Here is a 17,030-nt window from a genome sequence, read left to right on the forward strand (position 1 = left end):
TAACAACATCCATCCATGAGCACCTCTAAAGCTCACTTTTTAACATGTTGATTGTTTGTTCTTCACTGTGTCAACTCTGACACTACAAGGCTATTAGAGAATTTTCATGTCTGCCTTAATACATCTGCTGAGGGAATCTTTATCCAACAAACAAAAATTAATTTGTTTTTAGCTGGATTACAGACATGACAGTTGTATCGATCTCCCCATCGATCTCGTGGCATGAAAGCATATTTTGCAAAAGATGTTCAAATCACACCACACGTTAGTGTTAAAAGCAGAAAAATTCCAACAACAGCATATAAGTAAGGGTGGATCTAAAAGTTGAGATCATCTTTTAAGTAACTGCCAAACTGAAATCAAACAAAATCACTCGTGACCAAGGAGGTGCGCACGTTCAAACTGGTGAAACTCAAGTTTTTACCTGGACCTCTTCATGTTTTCATCATCTGGGTCCTGCACTGAGAGATCCAGGAGAGACACACACATCAGCATGCCTTACTGATGAAGACGGTGACACAGCTGATCACATCGCGATCCAAACACGATAAGTAATAGTATACATGTATGAAATGCTGTTCTTCCCTCCTACACAGCCTCTGGAAACAACATGCAGACGTACAGTTAATTTGTCAGACCGGTTACAGTCATGACAAAGTAGGTGTCACTGAAAACAGCATCCACCTGACAGCCGAAGCCCCTCTCTACGGATAAAAAATGGACAACCCCATTATCCAGCTTTCCTGTGTCACTAACTCTGCTGTCATTCTCACTACGATCAGATCACATCAGATCTACTGTACAGTCACAGCCCACCCCCCCTCACTCTCTCTCTGCTGTCTCAATCCACTGAGCTAGCCCAGGCCTGGTCCCTGACTTACTGAAGTCGGTGCCTGTGAGCTGGGCCAGGATGCGGAAGGAGCGCGACTGGGTGGTGCCGGTGCGGGGCTGCCAGTCCTCAGTGTCTTGGATCAACCTCTTCTTGCTGCAGTCGTTGGGGATAAAACAGGGCAGGTTCTCCACCCTGAGGCCGTGCCTGCACACACAGCCAGCAGCACGGCAGGCGCAGGTTAACACAACCCCACCCAGGGACTACCCACTCCCATAACCCAGCTAATCAGGTGACCTTGAAAACAGAGGACATCCCGAACAGATCATGCAATACTTAATGCTCAGCATTACGGTCACGCAATAAGCGAGCTAATGGATACCCATTACTAAGATTTCTCATGGGTGTACTGTAGACGCTCCTAAATGGGCATTACCACATTAGAGATCATATTTGTAAGTGCCATTAGAGTTAGTGGGAGAAAAGCTGTGAGATGATAGCACCTGGAAACATTTTACTACATATGAACATTTTTAATTTCACAAACAACTCAAGAGGGAGGACTAAATGCTTTACTCTACAAACAGTTGCGGTTCAATGGCAGCATGCATTTATCAAAAACAAATTAGAGAAAGAAAGACGGAAAGATTACTAACGAACTGACATCTGTGTCTGTTGCATCTCTGTTCTGCAAGCCCAACCATTAAAGAGCATCGAAGAGCATCAGCTCCTCTCTCATCACTGGTCGTGTTAACCTACTAAGCTGACAAACGAGTCTGCATGCAGCTGCTTCTTTTTCTGCTTACTTGGACTGTTGGTACAGATCTTCATAGTAAGCTGCTTCACCCCTGTACAACAGACCAAACATCAAATGAAGACTAATAGTTTGAGGATAACAGAGGAAAGACAGAAATAGAGGAAAACCCAAGAAAGAATAAGATGAGTAACGTTATTATGTTACTAGATTTGACCAGGCTCAACTCAAAATTGTCAAATATAAAGAGTAAGAATTAAGTAAGACATGGAGTTACTAAGAAATAGCTGCATGGATTGTAATATAGCAGTGGTTCCCAAACCAGGGACACAAGGAGTGGAAAGATAAACTTTAGGGTTTTATTTGTTTTTACTTTGTTCTAATTTAAACTGATCTCTTTGTAAATTATTGGAAACTTTTAGGTTCAATTATTCTAATATCAACAACAGTTAAGTAAACTCATCACAATAAGTAAACAAATAAGTTGGGGAACTACAGTATTAAAGATGAGAATTACTGAGTGTGAATGACAATTTAATACAAGCAAACATTATTTTGTTCTGCGTTGTAAATAAAAAAAAAATATATACTAACTTGTCAACAGTTTCCATCTGCAGCGATAAAAAAGAAAAGAGGGAAAACAGAAAATGAGAGAAAGGTCAGACTTCAACAAAAGGAAATCCAGAACATGTCAATATACCACAGAAGTTGTATGCAAGTGAAAACCAAAAGTACAGCAGGATGCAGAAAACATGCAAGCAGTGAAACAAAACATGCTGTTATTGTCAACAGGCTGTGTGAAAGAAAGACATTCATTGTTTGTCTGCAAATCATCCATTGTTACTCTGACCCAAAATGACTCAGTCAATTTGGCACAGACCCTTTACCCAACCTTCCTCTCATCCATGTGCACAAATGCTTTCAGATTTATGTAAATGGCTGGCACATTTGCCAATAAACGAAAAAAAAAAAACACTGCTTAATTTGCCATCGCAGTCTTATTTATCTTGTGCTCTGATAGGCCGTAAACAACAGTAAATGCCACAGCAGCGACACATCTTGATGTCAGAGTGAACTCTGTGCAAACGACATCACACAAAACCTGTTTGAACACCACAGGCCGACACACATTAGACATATGCTGTTTGCTGTCAGGAGAAATCCAGCAATGTCTTCATCAAAAGTGCGCTGACAGTTACAATTAGGCTCTAGTTTGCTCAAAGACGTCCGGGGCAAATGGGTTTTGGCCATCTGCAGAGAAACTTCACAACCACACGTGCGCTCTCTGAAGTAAGTCAGAAAGATTCCTTAAATAATCCAGCACCAGGGTAGTAAAAGCTGTGGGGGAACGCGGCACAATTTACGAGCGAGGCTAAATATGGCAACAGACCACATCTCACCAATGGCTGCAATCAGGCCACTACCATGACCCAAATTACAGGAGCTGGACTGGCCTATGCTTGAAGATCATTTCATGCTATACTGCCACTTCAAGGATCATTTAAAATGTGTTTTTTGATCCATTCCTGGAATCCTTGTAAAATCTGAAAAACTGAATGGTAAAATTAAAACTAGAGTATACTGACATTCATTTGATATAATTACAGCAGCAAGGGTTTGGCCATAGGAACAATAACTTCATTTTAATACACAGCCAAGATTATAACAGCTTTGAAACCAGTTTGTTTGTTCTTTTCCTTCAATAATTTACAACCAAAAGATCAGTAGTAAATCCAGTTTTCAGGGAGAAGTCGAAGATTCAATTTTTCAACACAACAGATAAAAATTTTACTTGAGGGTAAACATATGAGAAATGCTGCATCTTAGAGCTGGCAAAATCATGTTGACTTTAGGCCCATAAAATCTACTTCCACACAGATTTTGTTCGTCAAAACTTTCCATCATTATCATCATTATAATTTCTGCAGTGTGACTACACAGGAAACTAAAAATAATAAAGTCAGATGTAACTAAATGTGTGGAGGTTTAGTTTAGTTTAGTCCAAAGATGGGTGCACAAGTTCCAAAGGATTTTCAATCTGACATTTCTTTTCAGCATACTTTTGACTGGAGATGGAAAATAAAAGTAATTAAAACAATCAACTTATCTGTTCAAATAAGAAAACTGTCCTAAAAAGTGGACTGTTTTGCAACAAATGGCACATTCCTTAATGCTTGTATGTTATACTGGATTTTGTGTGACGCATTTTTACTGAACTTGAAAGTTTTACTTGTTAATGACTGACTATTTGTCTCTCCACACACACACACGGTAGGGATGAGGGGAACAAAAAGACAGATGGGGAAAAAAAAATCCATATATACACATATAAATCATAAAATCTGCAGTGGCCAAAAACGCAACCAAAGAAGAAATTCCACAGGGCCATTAAACTGTGACTGATTATTGACACATCCTCGACTAATTTCTGTAAAGCTGTTTTTGTCTTCTGATAAATTCAACTGTGGAAGTCTTTCAGCTGGCCTCTTCCAGCTGGAACTGTCAGCTAAATATACCCTGCTATGCTAACAAAGGGTTTGTTTTTATCAGTACGATAAAGGCTGACAGCATCCTCCTTTTCCCCCTAAATTATTCTGTGGCACGAGTGGAACATGACACAGTCTTTGATGGCACCCGTTTCCTGCTGGTGTGTTTAGCAGTAACACACGTTTGTACAGAGGAAGGCATGTGTGTGCCATCACTTCTGTTAAACTATTGACAGACAGTAATAAAGTGGATCTCCGCAGTGAATCGGCACACATTTGTTATGGTTCATCTCCCCTGAAGTAGGTCTTACATTATTTTGGCAATGTGGTAAATTCTTAGCATAATTCAGTTTGGAAATACCGATTTAGGATTTAAAAAAACACAAAAAAAAAAAAAAAAAAAAAACAGAAAGTGAGACGTAAAAATTACTATTAAAACCACATTAGTCACATCGTGGGTCCAAAGATAATGGTGTTTCTTTATCCACCTACCCATTCTGTGGCTGCTGCATGCTGGCATGGCCCTGTGAGCGTGGAGTGTTAAGTTTAGGCGAGTAGGCCACAGGTTTAATAACAGGTCCTGAGTTGGCGCTACCACCTGCTGTAAAAGGCCTCGCCATCTTGTTAATTGTTGTGCTGGGGGCAAAGGAGTACTTTGGCTGAACAGAAGCCGGAGCAAGCGAGTCCTGCGAGGGTGTGGGAGAGGGAGACAACGCAGCACAGTGTACAACATGCAGTTAAGACATTTTTCACACACAGAGAAATTTCCCTCTGCTGTCTGCTGTTGCACAATCCCAAGCTTTACGTAAAGAAAGCCCAGTATTTTCTTATAGAAAATGATTACTGCAGCAGCAACTCTGTCAAAGCTTGCCAGCTTTTCTCTGCACACTGAAGAAGTGAACACAGCCATTTTATTTGTGCTGGCAGTCTGCCACGGACTGACCAAAATAATCTACTACCGCTGGTAAAATGAAAATGCTCAGAGTAACAAATTGTCACATTTGACTGACATGTTTCACTAATGAGATTTCTCGCTGAGCATTAAGCATGGACTGCAAAAAAAAAAAAAAAAGACCCACTAAAATGGAACAGTGACAAAGCATTATGTTTCCCGCTGCTTTACTGAAAACAGCATGCGGCACAAAGCAGTTCATGACACCATTGTACCATTCAAACTGCAATCATTTAGGCGAGTAGCTCTCAAGGAATTTGACAGTGAAATAAATGTATCAGTGTTACTCAGGGTTTCAGGGATTGTGCAAGGCATCACACATTAAACCACAGGAAAGACTCCAAAAGCAGTATTCACTCATTTAGCGACTAACTGGTGCTATGCTAATGCACAGTGCGTGGACTCTGTGCAAGCTTGACAGGTGACTCAGGTGAACCACGTGAATTTGAACGCAAAGCGACATAACAAGGTGTTGAGGACAATTATGAGCAATTATTTAGGAAAGTTTCAAATTCAATCAGTGTCTCTGTAGTCCAGTAGCAGACCATGCCAAAGCATCCAAGTGTTCACACAGGGGTGAGATCCGTGTTCTAAACAAATGTAGTCCTTACCTTCTCGTCTCCGCCCGTTTTGAAAGCTCTGCGAAAGGAAAAGAAAGGAGCAGCTGTAAGTATGTACAATAAACTCACCTTCATTAATTTAAGCTACAATACAGAGCACTGACATTTCTAAATTACTGTCTGAAATACTTAGAAATTCCTGAGACAACACTGTGTTGAATCTCCTTCCAAAACAACATTGTTATTTTTGTTTTTTTAACTGAGCACTTTATGAATATTCAAACTGAAGAAATTGTTTATTACATTTTTTTATTAGAATTTAGTTGGACTGATATTGAAACACTATTCCTCAAACAAAACTAAAAAATGTTTTTCTTTAGCAAATACGTCTGATTACTCTGATAACCGTTTTACTCAAAAAAGGTGAAATCAACCTCAGATAGAAAGTCTAACAGGAATCACACATAATGTTATCAGTGGTTTAAACAATGACTGCAGATATAAATTAGAGAAAATCTTTTACAAGATGGATCTAACTGTTGAAGTCTGATTAAGGTTTTAAGAAGTAAATAAAAAGAAATCAAGGAGACCGAAAACAGATATTCTGAACTGATACACATTTGTTGTAAAAATTAAAATGTTAGTATCAAAATTTAGAAGTGACAGAACATTACTAGGGAAATTTTACTTTAGTATTGTGTTTAAGTACAATTACACAAGCATTTCAATAGCTACATTATACTTTGGCTTTTTTACTCCACTAAAATTTTAGCTGCCTTGCATATTCAGATTATTTGGCATTGATACATTATGACTCGGGATGTGTAAACCTGTTAGTGCTGTGGGTGGGATATTGAGTGAGATCACAGAGTAACGACTACTGACAGAGAGAGGATGCTGCATCAGAGCCAAGGTAGCACATTCTAAAAATAATTCCTTTCATTTAAAAAAGAAAATTATTAATTTCATTCAGGAAAAATGCTGAATATTGGACTGATTATCAGCTTTGGCTGAATACCAGGTGTGGCAAATCCCTGTAAAACTTTATGAGCACAAAAGTCCTTGAAATTCCACTGCCTGATCAACTGACAGTTTAGTTATTACCTTTGTTTTTATACCTAAACATACGGTCTACATAACTGGGTTAAACTGGGCTTGTCTTCTCATATTGCCTCTGCTTGTAATGCCCAGTGGACACAGTAATGCTGTCTGAAGCAGAACCCTTTTATGCCCATATCTGAACAATTAAGCGTATCAGAGATGATGGGGAAAAAGAACCAGGCAATAAAAAGGCTGACGCTTTCTCTGTGGTGGCTTTATGAACACCAACAACCACGCTGCTTTTCACAAAGTCTTGGACTGTCTGTAGATTCGCCCACCAAGCTAAGAATATTCAAAGAGCCGCAGTGTTGTACACTTCTTATCTCAAATCCCCAGATTGACATTACTGAGGCGGTCCTCGCAGACTGGAGCAAAGTAGCAGAAGGTTTATTAAAATTTCTGTACACATTAAACATGTACCTTGCTACTGGCTCAACGTAACCCCCGACCATTCGCTGGTCAATGTTTGCATGCTACACAAAGCTACAAACAAGAATGAACCAGCTCTGCAGTCACCCTCATTGTTTCAGGCAACAAACACACACACCCCCACACAAAACAATGAACGGCACTTCCTGTGACAATGACAAATGCGTAACTGCTCATGTTATTGACTGATCAAGCTCTGATAGAGCAGTGTTAAAGACGGCATGACAACAGGGCCGTACAGATACGGGGAGGCATGCTGACATGTCTGTGCGTGTCGCACTTCTGGGGAGGCAAATCAGTGTGACGTATGCAGTGCTGTAGCTCGCCTTAACCCACAGTTTGATGAGTCACACTTAAAAACTGCAATATATACATATACATATAAGGAATGTATGACGGCTGCTGCGCACTGTATTTATTTTGGAAAGCTTAAACGAACGTGACTGGGGGTGATTAAGTCACGGTCTCATGGAATAAGTTATTTTCCTTGGAACTGTGCTGAAACTGAATATCCACCCTCTGAGATCATTTCCTGACTCATTCCACGGGTCACTTATCTTAGCCGATGCATGTTCGGCTCAGAAATTCTCATGATAACCTCAATCAGCACACATCACCGACACTCCAACCACAGCACGATCTTGTGTCTTTGAGGACAAAAATCTCTTTCCATTATTATTTTGATTCAATAAAAAAAACAAAACCTTCTGGATAAAATCTGAACCTTCCTATATATATATATATATATATATATATATATATATATAAATACATTTTTAAAAAAAGAAAGGAGACAATTGCTGGTGTTGGAACAAAGTCAGGCACTAAACCAAACAACAGACCATATCTCATCGCAGCGCGGTTGTCTTCTTCTCTTGACATTAAAAAAAAAAAGAAAGAAAGAAAGAAAAAACTGTGGATGGCAGCCAAGATACAAATAAATAAAACTGACAATAGCTCCTCTCTGAGAAGCGATTCAGGAAAACAATATTTGCTTGTCTTACAATATAATAACAATAGGAGAGGCCGAGATGAACAGAGGACACTTGGGATTCATGGGTATAAGAAAAAGAACGGAAGAGTGTGAAATATTTACAATAGCTGGACTCTGCAAAGAGACAATAAACAAAGGAGGCAAACCACAGAGTGGAGGAAAAGTACCCTTGACGTTAAGTAAACATGCCAGCTTATTACAGGTCTATGAAAACATTACACCACTCCCTATGAGATAAAAGTAAAAGAAGAAAACCATTTTTTCAGTGGACAGACTTATGGCATGTGTTTTTAAATGTACGGTAACACAGTAACAATATTTCCTGCCATTAATTCTCTAGACTCTGAATGGTATACAACAGAAACCTCAAAGGAAATAAAACTACATAATACAATACAGAAACTATAAAGGGAGGGGGCACATATCTGACTTTTATATGACAACTGATTGACCTCGTCCATCTCTGCAGAAAGCAAGGTATCACTTTTCTTGATTCTCATCCTTCTACCACGAAGGTCAAGAAAAAAAAACTCCAGCTTTTCGAAATTCCTCTTTCCTTGTCCGTCTGAAACACCAGCCCACAAGCCTACTGCTCTCTCTCCCTCACATTCCTCCTAAAGTATTTAGTAGGTTGACGTGCAGTGTGAAAAAAAAGATACACAAAAAACATCAGTTGCAGCAATGTGTCTTGTTGCTTGTATGGAAAACAGGGATTGTAGTGCTTTGTTAGTAAAGAGCCTGATCTTCTAGATTATCTCCTTGGTGTAATGTTTTCTCACCTTATTTCTCAGGGCCACCATTATCTTTTGTGTTCAACACTTGTTTGGTATTGGGGCTGCAGCTAACAATTATTTTCATTATTGATTACTATACCAGGCGATGTCTTGTTAAACTAACACAAAGATAATCGCTTTACAATCGTGTTTGAGAAAGAAAACTCAATAAACTAAATGAACAAAGAAGGTTCGTATGAATTTAACAGCCGAGACTTGACAGGCGACAATGAGCTCGATGTGAAAACAGCCGCGAAACAGATGTGATCACAGCATCACAGAGTATCACAAAATCAAAATGAGTCCTGTGACCGCAGAGGCTCATCTCTATTACTTAATAAGCCTGCACCTTCTAATCTTCTGTGGGCTTTAAGCTCTTAACTGGTTACATCAATCTTTTTTTGGGTAGGAAACCTTTTTCTTATAATTAAGCTCCTGATGAAACATTCTGGCTTGTACTCCACAGAGGTACTTAGTCAGGAATTTCTGGCATGAGTTATGTGAGCAGGTATGTGTGCTGCCTGCGTGAAGGTTATCCAGTGCTAATTAAAATAAATCAAGCAAAATTAAAGACATTGATTTTTCTGGCTCACACTCAACAACAAAGTGTTTTAATCTAAAGAAAGAGTTTCAGGGCTTTGGTGTAAGACAGCTGTGGCTCCTCTGAAAATCATTTATTTCAACCAAACAAAGGCCAGTGAATCTGCCTGACAGCACTTGGCATGCATTTCTGTTGCTAAGTGCAGACTACTCACCCCTACTCACTCCTGCTCTTCTTCTGGATGATAACAACAGAACACTTACTTACTAAGCCAGACAGCATTCTGAGAGCATGTACCTCCAATACTATACAATCCTCTTGTTACTTTAAAAATTCAATGTTCAAATGTGTTTTAACCCTTTTTAGATCTGAAACATGTACCGGTACATCCCGGAAATATTTGCTTTGAGGTTTAACTGTGCAAAACTTTTCAGTGGGTTAGTCTCAAAAAGACGGTTATAGACATTTAAATCCATTATGTTGATGTAATATGAACTATTAACAAAACACCATCATATTATGATCACTCTGCGTTGATATGTGAATCCTCTCTTATGAATGTGGTTGCGAATTCTTTCCACTAGGCCATGCTAGCAACATTTTGGGAAACATCTGGAAGATAACAATACGATGTTGAAAGAAAAGTCTAAAAACAGAGCACCTACATATGTTGTGTGCAATAAAAATGCATTACAGTACTGATGCAAAAGCATAAAGTCTTTTACAAATGACCACATAGTAATACTGTCTGTACAAAATCCTTTTTAGTTCTTTTCACAAAAAATGATCAGTAGTTTTGTCACAATAACTATTTTTGTTGAAAGATAAACTGTGTCTGAAATAATTGTGATAAGGAATATTGATGCAATTTTTTATACCAATGATACAATGATGATATCGAAACACAATAACGAAAGTACACCCTTTCAAAGAACAGAATGAAATTCAAGTCTAAGAATTACCCTGAAATGAACTGATCCAAAAATAATGGCATGTCTGTGATGATAACTTTACAACCAACTACCAGGCATACAGAGGAAGATTTCAGGTTCAGGTTCAGGTGTCATTCAGGTGTTTTTACCTCTCCAAAGAATAAAGGCGCATAAGCATGTAGTGGTGATTTATGCTGCTGTGACTGACTCTGGAGTGTTTTGTTGCATCACACATTACCAGATGACTTACTTGCTGAGGGTGAGGGTGAGAGAGTCTGTTGCTGCTCTGATCTTGTTTTGTGCCTCCACATGGGTCATGTCCTCTGCATTAGTCTCATTGATGGACACCACCCAGTCTCCCACCCCGACACCAGCCTGAGCTGCCTTCCCGCCGGGGGTCAGCTGGAGAAAAGAAAACACACGGACAGAAAGCAGACATAAGCTGGAGCTACTGGAGGACAGGAGATGACAGTTATGTAACCTGTGAAAACATGAAGGACGGGTCCAAGGCCACCAACAGAAACTATAAAATCTCAAAGCTAATGATCCTTTTAATTAGCCAGAAACATAAATATTTTCATATTTGTATTCATCTTACTCTCATAAGGATGTTATGAAGTAAACTCAAAGTAATGTACATTTTGAAAACACTGCTCCGTTCCTCTTTTGTTTTGTTATCCTAGACCACAGGTCTCAAAAAGAAAACATTGCAAAAAAAATAAATAAGTAAAATTTATAGTTTTATTGTGTGATGACATTAACTTCCATTATCTCTTACATATCAGCAGTTCAAAGCAAAATGCAGGAAATCCAATTACACAAAATGTCATGTTCAGTTGACTTTGCTGCCATGTCTGTTAGCAACACTTAATGATTGGCTCCAGGAGTCTGTGTGTCTGGGTCTGAAAAGCCGCCCGAGACATTTCACTCAGCACTATCAGAAACAGGCCTTACAGGTCATCATGATGTCATCAGTCTTCAGCGTATGATTTACTGCAGATGTCCCTTCAGACTGAACTTTTGAATGCTGCAGACAGGGACCATATGTTACAACATATCCTTTACTGGAACAACCCATCTATGTTTTGTTTTTTTTTTCATACACTCAGGTAAGTCATTGGCCAGTTTCACCTGACAAAAGAATGACCTCACCCTCTCGGGGCTGTCATGCAAACGGCAGACGTATTGAGTCAGAGCGAAAGGCTGGAGTCTTGTTACAAACACGGTCAACTTAAAGTCTATATAGGTAGTAATGGTTCTCCACATGTACACAGATAAAACTGTCTGCTGTGTATATTGGTGGTTCTAGAGGACATGGCAGTGATGCCAAATCGCGTTTAGTAAAGGCTTAGTCAGCTTGCCCATGCAGCTTACTGAAACTCAAGACTTGTGTCAAATTCTCAGATAACTGGAGTACAAAGTGTTCAGCATCAGATAAGTGAGCGGATGCCAGGATTTCTGGCAAAAAAAAAAAAAAAAAAAAAAAAACCTATTAGGATTATTCACTGATGTCATGGATCCCTGCAAATGTGAGCTCAACAAAAGCTCACAGAACTCAGCAGTTCAATCAATAGCTTTCTGCTATGTTCAGCTAAGCTATCACACTTGTCGCTTTGATTCTGCACATTAAACATAAACATTTGTGTGAGCAGGGAGGCAGTATGTTCAGCAAACTGATGACAGCTTGGCGTGAAAAAGTACCCCACACCTCCACAAAGACAACAAAGTTAAAGTCTGCATTGACTCAAAACACTGCAAAGCGAAGAATAGGAAGAAATCCATTCCTTAGAGGCAATCCAAGCTACAGTTATTTTACAGCCAAGTTCAAACATCACTTTAATTGCCTTTGATTTTCACTCACTGGAAGCAATTAGAGGGGTTAGAGGAGAAGTAATTTCTCCAGTTTGGAAAGACCTTAAAAGTTTTAAAGTTGTGTGAAAACAACTATGACATGGACAAAACTGACACACTGTGGAAAGGAGCAGCATAATGCCACTGATTTTCATGACAGAAAGCTGCAGCCCATCTTTTACTGCTACACTGGAAAACAACACTTTAGCACCTTCGCATTTAACCGAAATTTAAAAAATGACCTCATTAGTATCTAACAACAACATTTCCCATGAGCGTCAGCCACTATCAAAGCCTCAGGTAAACCGTAGTTGTCTGTTTAATTTAACTATAAATGAAGAAGTGTTAAAGAGTACACTGAATAATGAAATGTAGCCTTGATGTTGGGTAGACTTAAAGTTATTCTAGTTTTGTTTTCACAAATACAGACAAGTTAAGAACTAGCAGAATAACTGAATAAAGAAGGAATGTAAGAAAAAATGAATGCAAATGTTTCCATACAGAACACATTGTGTCACTGGAAGGTTTGATGAAAATGAAAATAATTAATATGATCTGGCTTGCAGTCACCAAATTTCAACCCAACTGAACACTAAGGAGATTATGGAACAATTTGTCAGACAGCACTCTCATACGACTACCATGAACACAATCATCAAAAACAATGAATGAATGTCTTTTGAAGAGAAGAGGACCTCTGTCGGGGTTCAGAGACTTTGAGAAGGTATACAGAAGGAGATCTGAGGCTGTTCAGGAGGCCTGTAATGGCTTTGCTTCAATTTATTACTCCTCTGTGTGTCCTAAACCAAACCATGATCGAAGATTTGACATCTAAACGTAAGATGAGATAAAGAGGAAAAAAAAAAAAAAGAATGTTTGAAAGTGTAAAGACTGTAGATTGTACGTGTGTGTCCGAGCAAGCCGTGCCACTGATGGACACAAACACCTGTGCTCCTGGCTCAGGTTCAGAGTGCAGCTGCTCCCTCACTTGAGAAGGCAGCAGTTAAAGTTGCTGCGCTCAGACCTTTGGTGGGTAGGGGGGGGTGAACAGAAACCCAATACCCTCCAGCAGTTTGTCAATACAGCGAAGGACAGTGGAAAATATGTTCCTGAATGCGAGACACCTCACAACAACCAGGGAGCTAACCTGATGGCACAGCCATCATTATACAGCACAAGATTGTATAATTACAGTTGTAGTCCCTAATGCTACTCACAAAAATCATATGCATGTTATGAATGATGAAGTCATGCAGCAGTAATACCTCAAAGGTGGCTTTTTAACATGGCCAATTACTCCGACACATGAAACAAACAAGAGGCAGAGTCATTCTGTTATGGACTTTGTGCAAACATGTTTCGCGTCACATTAACAGCATGACGTTTGTGTGTCCGTACATATTCAGAACTGCAGTCTTCACCCAACAGTTATTAGTCCGTTTCAAGGCTTGCTGGCAGAGCACAGCAGTAGAGCTGCTTAGGTATGCTATCAGATTTCAAAGCATTAGCCAACCTTTCGAAACATAATGTCTTGAATTCACCTTTGAAGCACTTTCCTTGACTTACCCTACAGGTGAGCCTGGGCCTCATACTCGTTTTAGGCTGCCTGATCTTATTTTTCTGTTAAACTAATAATTCACTAAAGTTTATCTGCAGCTACAGATATACTGCCCATGAAACTGTGCACCAGCTCACTTTTATTCTTTCCACAGCTATTTGGGGGCCGAGAGACAGTCTGTCCTTATATCACTCACACAGTAAGCACAGCTGATGCAAAGCCATAAATATCCCTCTGAGAAATGGAAAACCAAAACTGCCAGTATGTGGTCCCCTCATAACAACTGCAGTGGAACACCTAGCACTAACTCACCTTAAAGCTCTGCTACACTGATCACAACATAACACATTCACATCTCACTAGCCATACAAGAAATGCCCCCTGCGGGCAGTCCATCAGTAAGCACTGAATTATTAATTCACCCCTCTAACAAGCCCTCTTTTCCTTTACTGCATGTGTTTGTGTGAGTCAGAGAGAGAGAAAGAGAGAGAGAATGTTTAAGAGTATACAAGTGATAAAGCAACAGATGGTCTACAAGTCAGACAGAGACACACAGAGAAATGGGAATATAAGACTTGATGACACATCCAGCTGTGGTGGTGAGGAGACATTCACAAATCTCCTCTCTCACTTATTGACTTGACATCATCTGCAATTTCCTCTGAACGTTTGATTTCAGCGGTGTGGCATGTGTTTGTCAATGGAAACCAGATGGTGCTCAGGAGGCTCAGTTATGGTATCATAATGTTTATGGAATGGCAATGGCATGAGATCTAGAGCAGATATATTGAGAAACTCCTCAGATGAGTTGTAGTGCTGGCCCAGACTGGCACTGGCTCAACGGAAGCAGGAACAGAACTGTGCTACCAAGATATCTTGCTTCCTATATTTTATGCCTTTCCTGTTCAAACAGGAGGTTGGGACAGACATGCAGAGACATATAATTTTACAGATCTCTGTCTTTACAAGGTCACAGAGGTTTGCAAAAATTCAAGAAAAAAAAGTTGGCTATAGATTGTTTCTGGAGGCAGGATCTAACTCAACTTAGAGGTCAGCTTTCATTGAAAGAGATGCTGGTGTGATGACGGCCTACTGGATGTTTAACCCATGTTTGACCCATTCATATGAGATCCCAATAATCCTTTAGCGTTCAGAGAGACTCTAGTGAACAACTGTAGTTCCAGAAACACTACTGCAAGACCACCAAAGAATTACATTAAATGACTGAGCTAATCCGGTTAAAAGGGACACAGCCCTGTTTACTGGTCATTGTTAGTCCTATTCATTCTGTGAAAACATTTGTGTCATGTAGAATCCAGAGTTTTGGGAGATTTTTGGGGCTTTCAAGTCCCCAGACTTTCTGAAAGCGCAGCACTAAACCATACCTCTTTGAATACCATTTAAATACCAACAGAAATGTCAGTCCACCAGTGTCAAGCAGCATCCAACCTATGATCATCCCAGGCTGGACAGAGGGTCATGAAGCAAGATCTACTCACATATATGACTGTGCCCAGTATCACTGTGTCAGGCTGCATAGGTATAATGACATTTCAGTTAAACAGAGAAAGGCATTGCTTTCTCATTCCCCTTTTCCTTTCCTTTTTTTCCCCTTTCAGGATGGCAAAAGGCCAAGAGAACTCTCGTCTGATTTTTACTTGTTAGAGATTTTTATGCATCTACCAACACAAGGCTAAATTAAAAGAGTCAACTGAAAGTTAAGTAGGTTTTTTTTTTCTCAGATGATGAATGGGTGTGCACATATGCTAAGGTCCAAAAGTTCTTTTTTCTTTCACAGTGACTGAACAGTTTGTCTTGGCTCAGTCTGCTTTCCTCTCATCTCACTGTTGAAACATTCCAGCAAGATTGGGGGAGCCCATCATATGCATGAGAGAAGTGAGTGTGGAAGACATATTAGACACAGAAAGGAGACAAGAGGATTGTCTGTTGGCAGCAACTGGGTGGATATGAGAAAAATCCCAGGAATGCTGAGAAAGCATAGCTTTCCAGGCTCGCAGACAGAGCAGGAAGGAAACAAGCGCACTCATGGAGCATGGAAACCTATACCAACTTACTCATTCGGGAGGCAACAAGCCACAGAACCACAGCTTTGTAAATAGATAGACAGACAGATTATCACAAACCCCATTTAGACTGCAACAAATACAGTAAGTGATAAATGTGAAGTTGCTGAGAATGTCACAATCTGCCACAGGAAGACTCAAACAAATGAACTAAATAACCATGAGCCCTAAATAAATCCAATCTCCAAAAGACACTAACAGCCATCTAATCTATACAAAAAACATAACACTTAAATGCATTCATCATTCAGGAGTTGTCACCATCACCTTACAGCATTTCACTGAGCCTTTTGTCCTGTCACTCCACATGCTCTTCATTGTGTAATCACTTCTCACTGACAGTCTGGGCTGAGATACTTGTCTCATCAGCTATAAGCCAGGAAAGAAAGACCACCCACTGAATTCATCCAATGTAAGTCCACTGAATGAAGGCCTCACTTTTTCTTGCTGTTACTAAGGGATATTGTATATCTTCAAGGTTTATACCCCCTTGTTGGGTTGTTTTCATCCTCTGCGACTGCATGATTCATTGTCCAGTCTTTTATGACAAACACGGAGGCAACAGTCCAGGAGAAGTAAAGAGAGAAAACACTTCACATCTTTATAACTTGTATACCCAGAGGCCTGGCACCCTGCTACAAGCCTAAAAGATATTAGCCACTGACCAGTCGTTAAGGCTCCAATCTAAGCAGTGCTGGGGTTGTTCTTTGTTTTCAGAATGGGAGGTACTATAAATTTTAGACCGAGCTGCTTAGACGAACCTGGCTATAACAAATTGTATGGAGTGGCTGAACAGAAAATACAAGGCTTTTGACAGCCAAGAGAATAATCAGCATGTGTAATGTTTCTGCTGGATTATAGAAAAACTGGCCTCTTGCACTGACTGATTAGTCAAGATCATTCAAGTGCAACTACTGACACTCCCATTTACATTCAACCTGCATCACACCATGCGAGTCTAGACTGAAATCCCTCACAAGAACACTCCAATGTCCCACCAAAAATCCCTGTTTGTTTTAGCACCCTTTGTCCGATCAAGTTTTATACATCTGTTGGGTCTTTTATGGGTAGAAGAAAACGTCTCTTGTCATGAATCCAAGTGGAACATTGTGTTTCTGACTGTGATGCCTGTTAGAGAACAGAGCAGAAACAAGACATGTACTGACAAGGCCGGTGATAGCTGCTG

General features: G+C 39.8%; 1 protein-coding gene across 6 annotated transcripts in view; it reads right to left on the reverse strand.

Moving 5' to 3' along the window:
- Nucleotides 1-17,030, reverse strand: part of pdlim7 (PDZ and LIM domain 7) — a 30,596-nt gene that overhangs the window by 10,017 nt on the left and 3,549 nt on the right. For 3 of the 6 annotated variants that reach the window (XM_046406811.1, XM_046406812.1, XM_046406813.1), the window contains exons 3-7: nucleotides 10,602-10,753; nucleotides 5,633-5,660; nucleotides 4,562-4,755; nucleotides 882-1,036; nucleotides 425-461 (exon numbers count right to left, since the gene is read on the reverse strand). In XM_046406811.1, the coding sequence (XP_046262767.1) occupies nucleotides 425-461; nucleotides 882-1,036; nucleotides 4,562-4,755; nucleotides 5,633-5,660; nucleotides 10,602-10,753 (566 nt within the window). Of the gene's footprint in view, nucleotides 1-424; nucleotides 462-881; nucleotides 1,037-1,635; nucleotides 1,678-2,177; nucleotides 2,195-4,561; nucleotides 4,756-5,632; nucleotides 5,661-10,601; nucleotides 10,754-17,030 lie in introns of all 6 variants that reach the window. The other 3 variants (XM_046406814.1, XM_046406817.1, XM_046406816.1) reach the window with 3 other exon arrangements.

Source organism: Scatophagus argus, chromosome 12, assembly GCF_020382885.2.
Source record: "Scatophagus argus isolate fScaArg1 chromosome 12, fScaArg1.pri, whole genome shotgun sequence".
Classification (NCBI taxonomy): domain Eukaryota; kingdom Metazoa; phylum Chordata; class Actinopteri; family Scatophagidae; genus Scatophagus; species Scatophagus argus.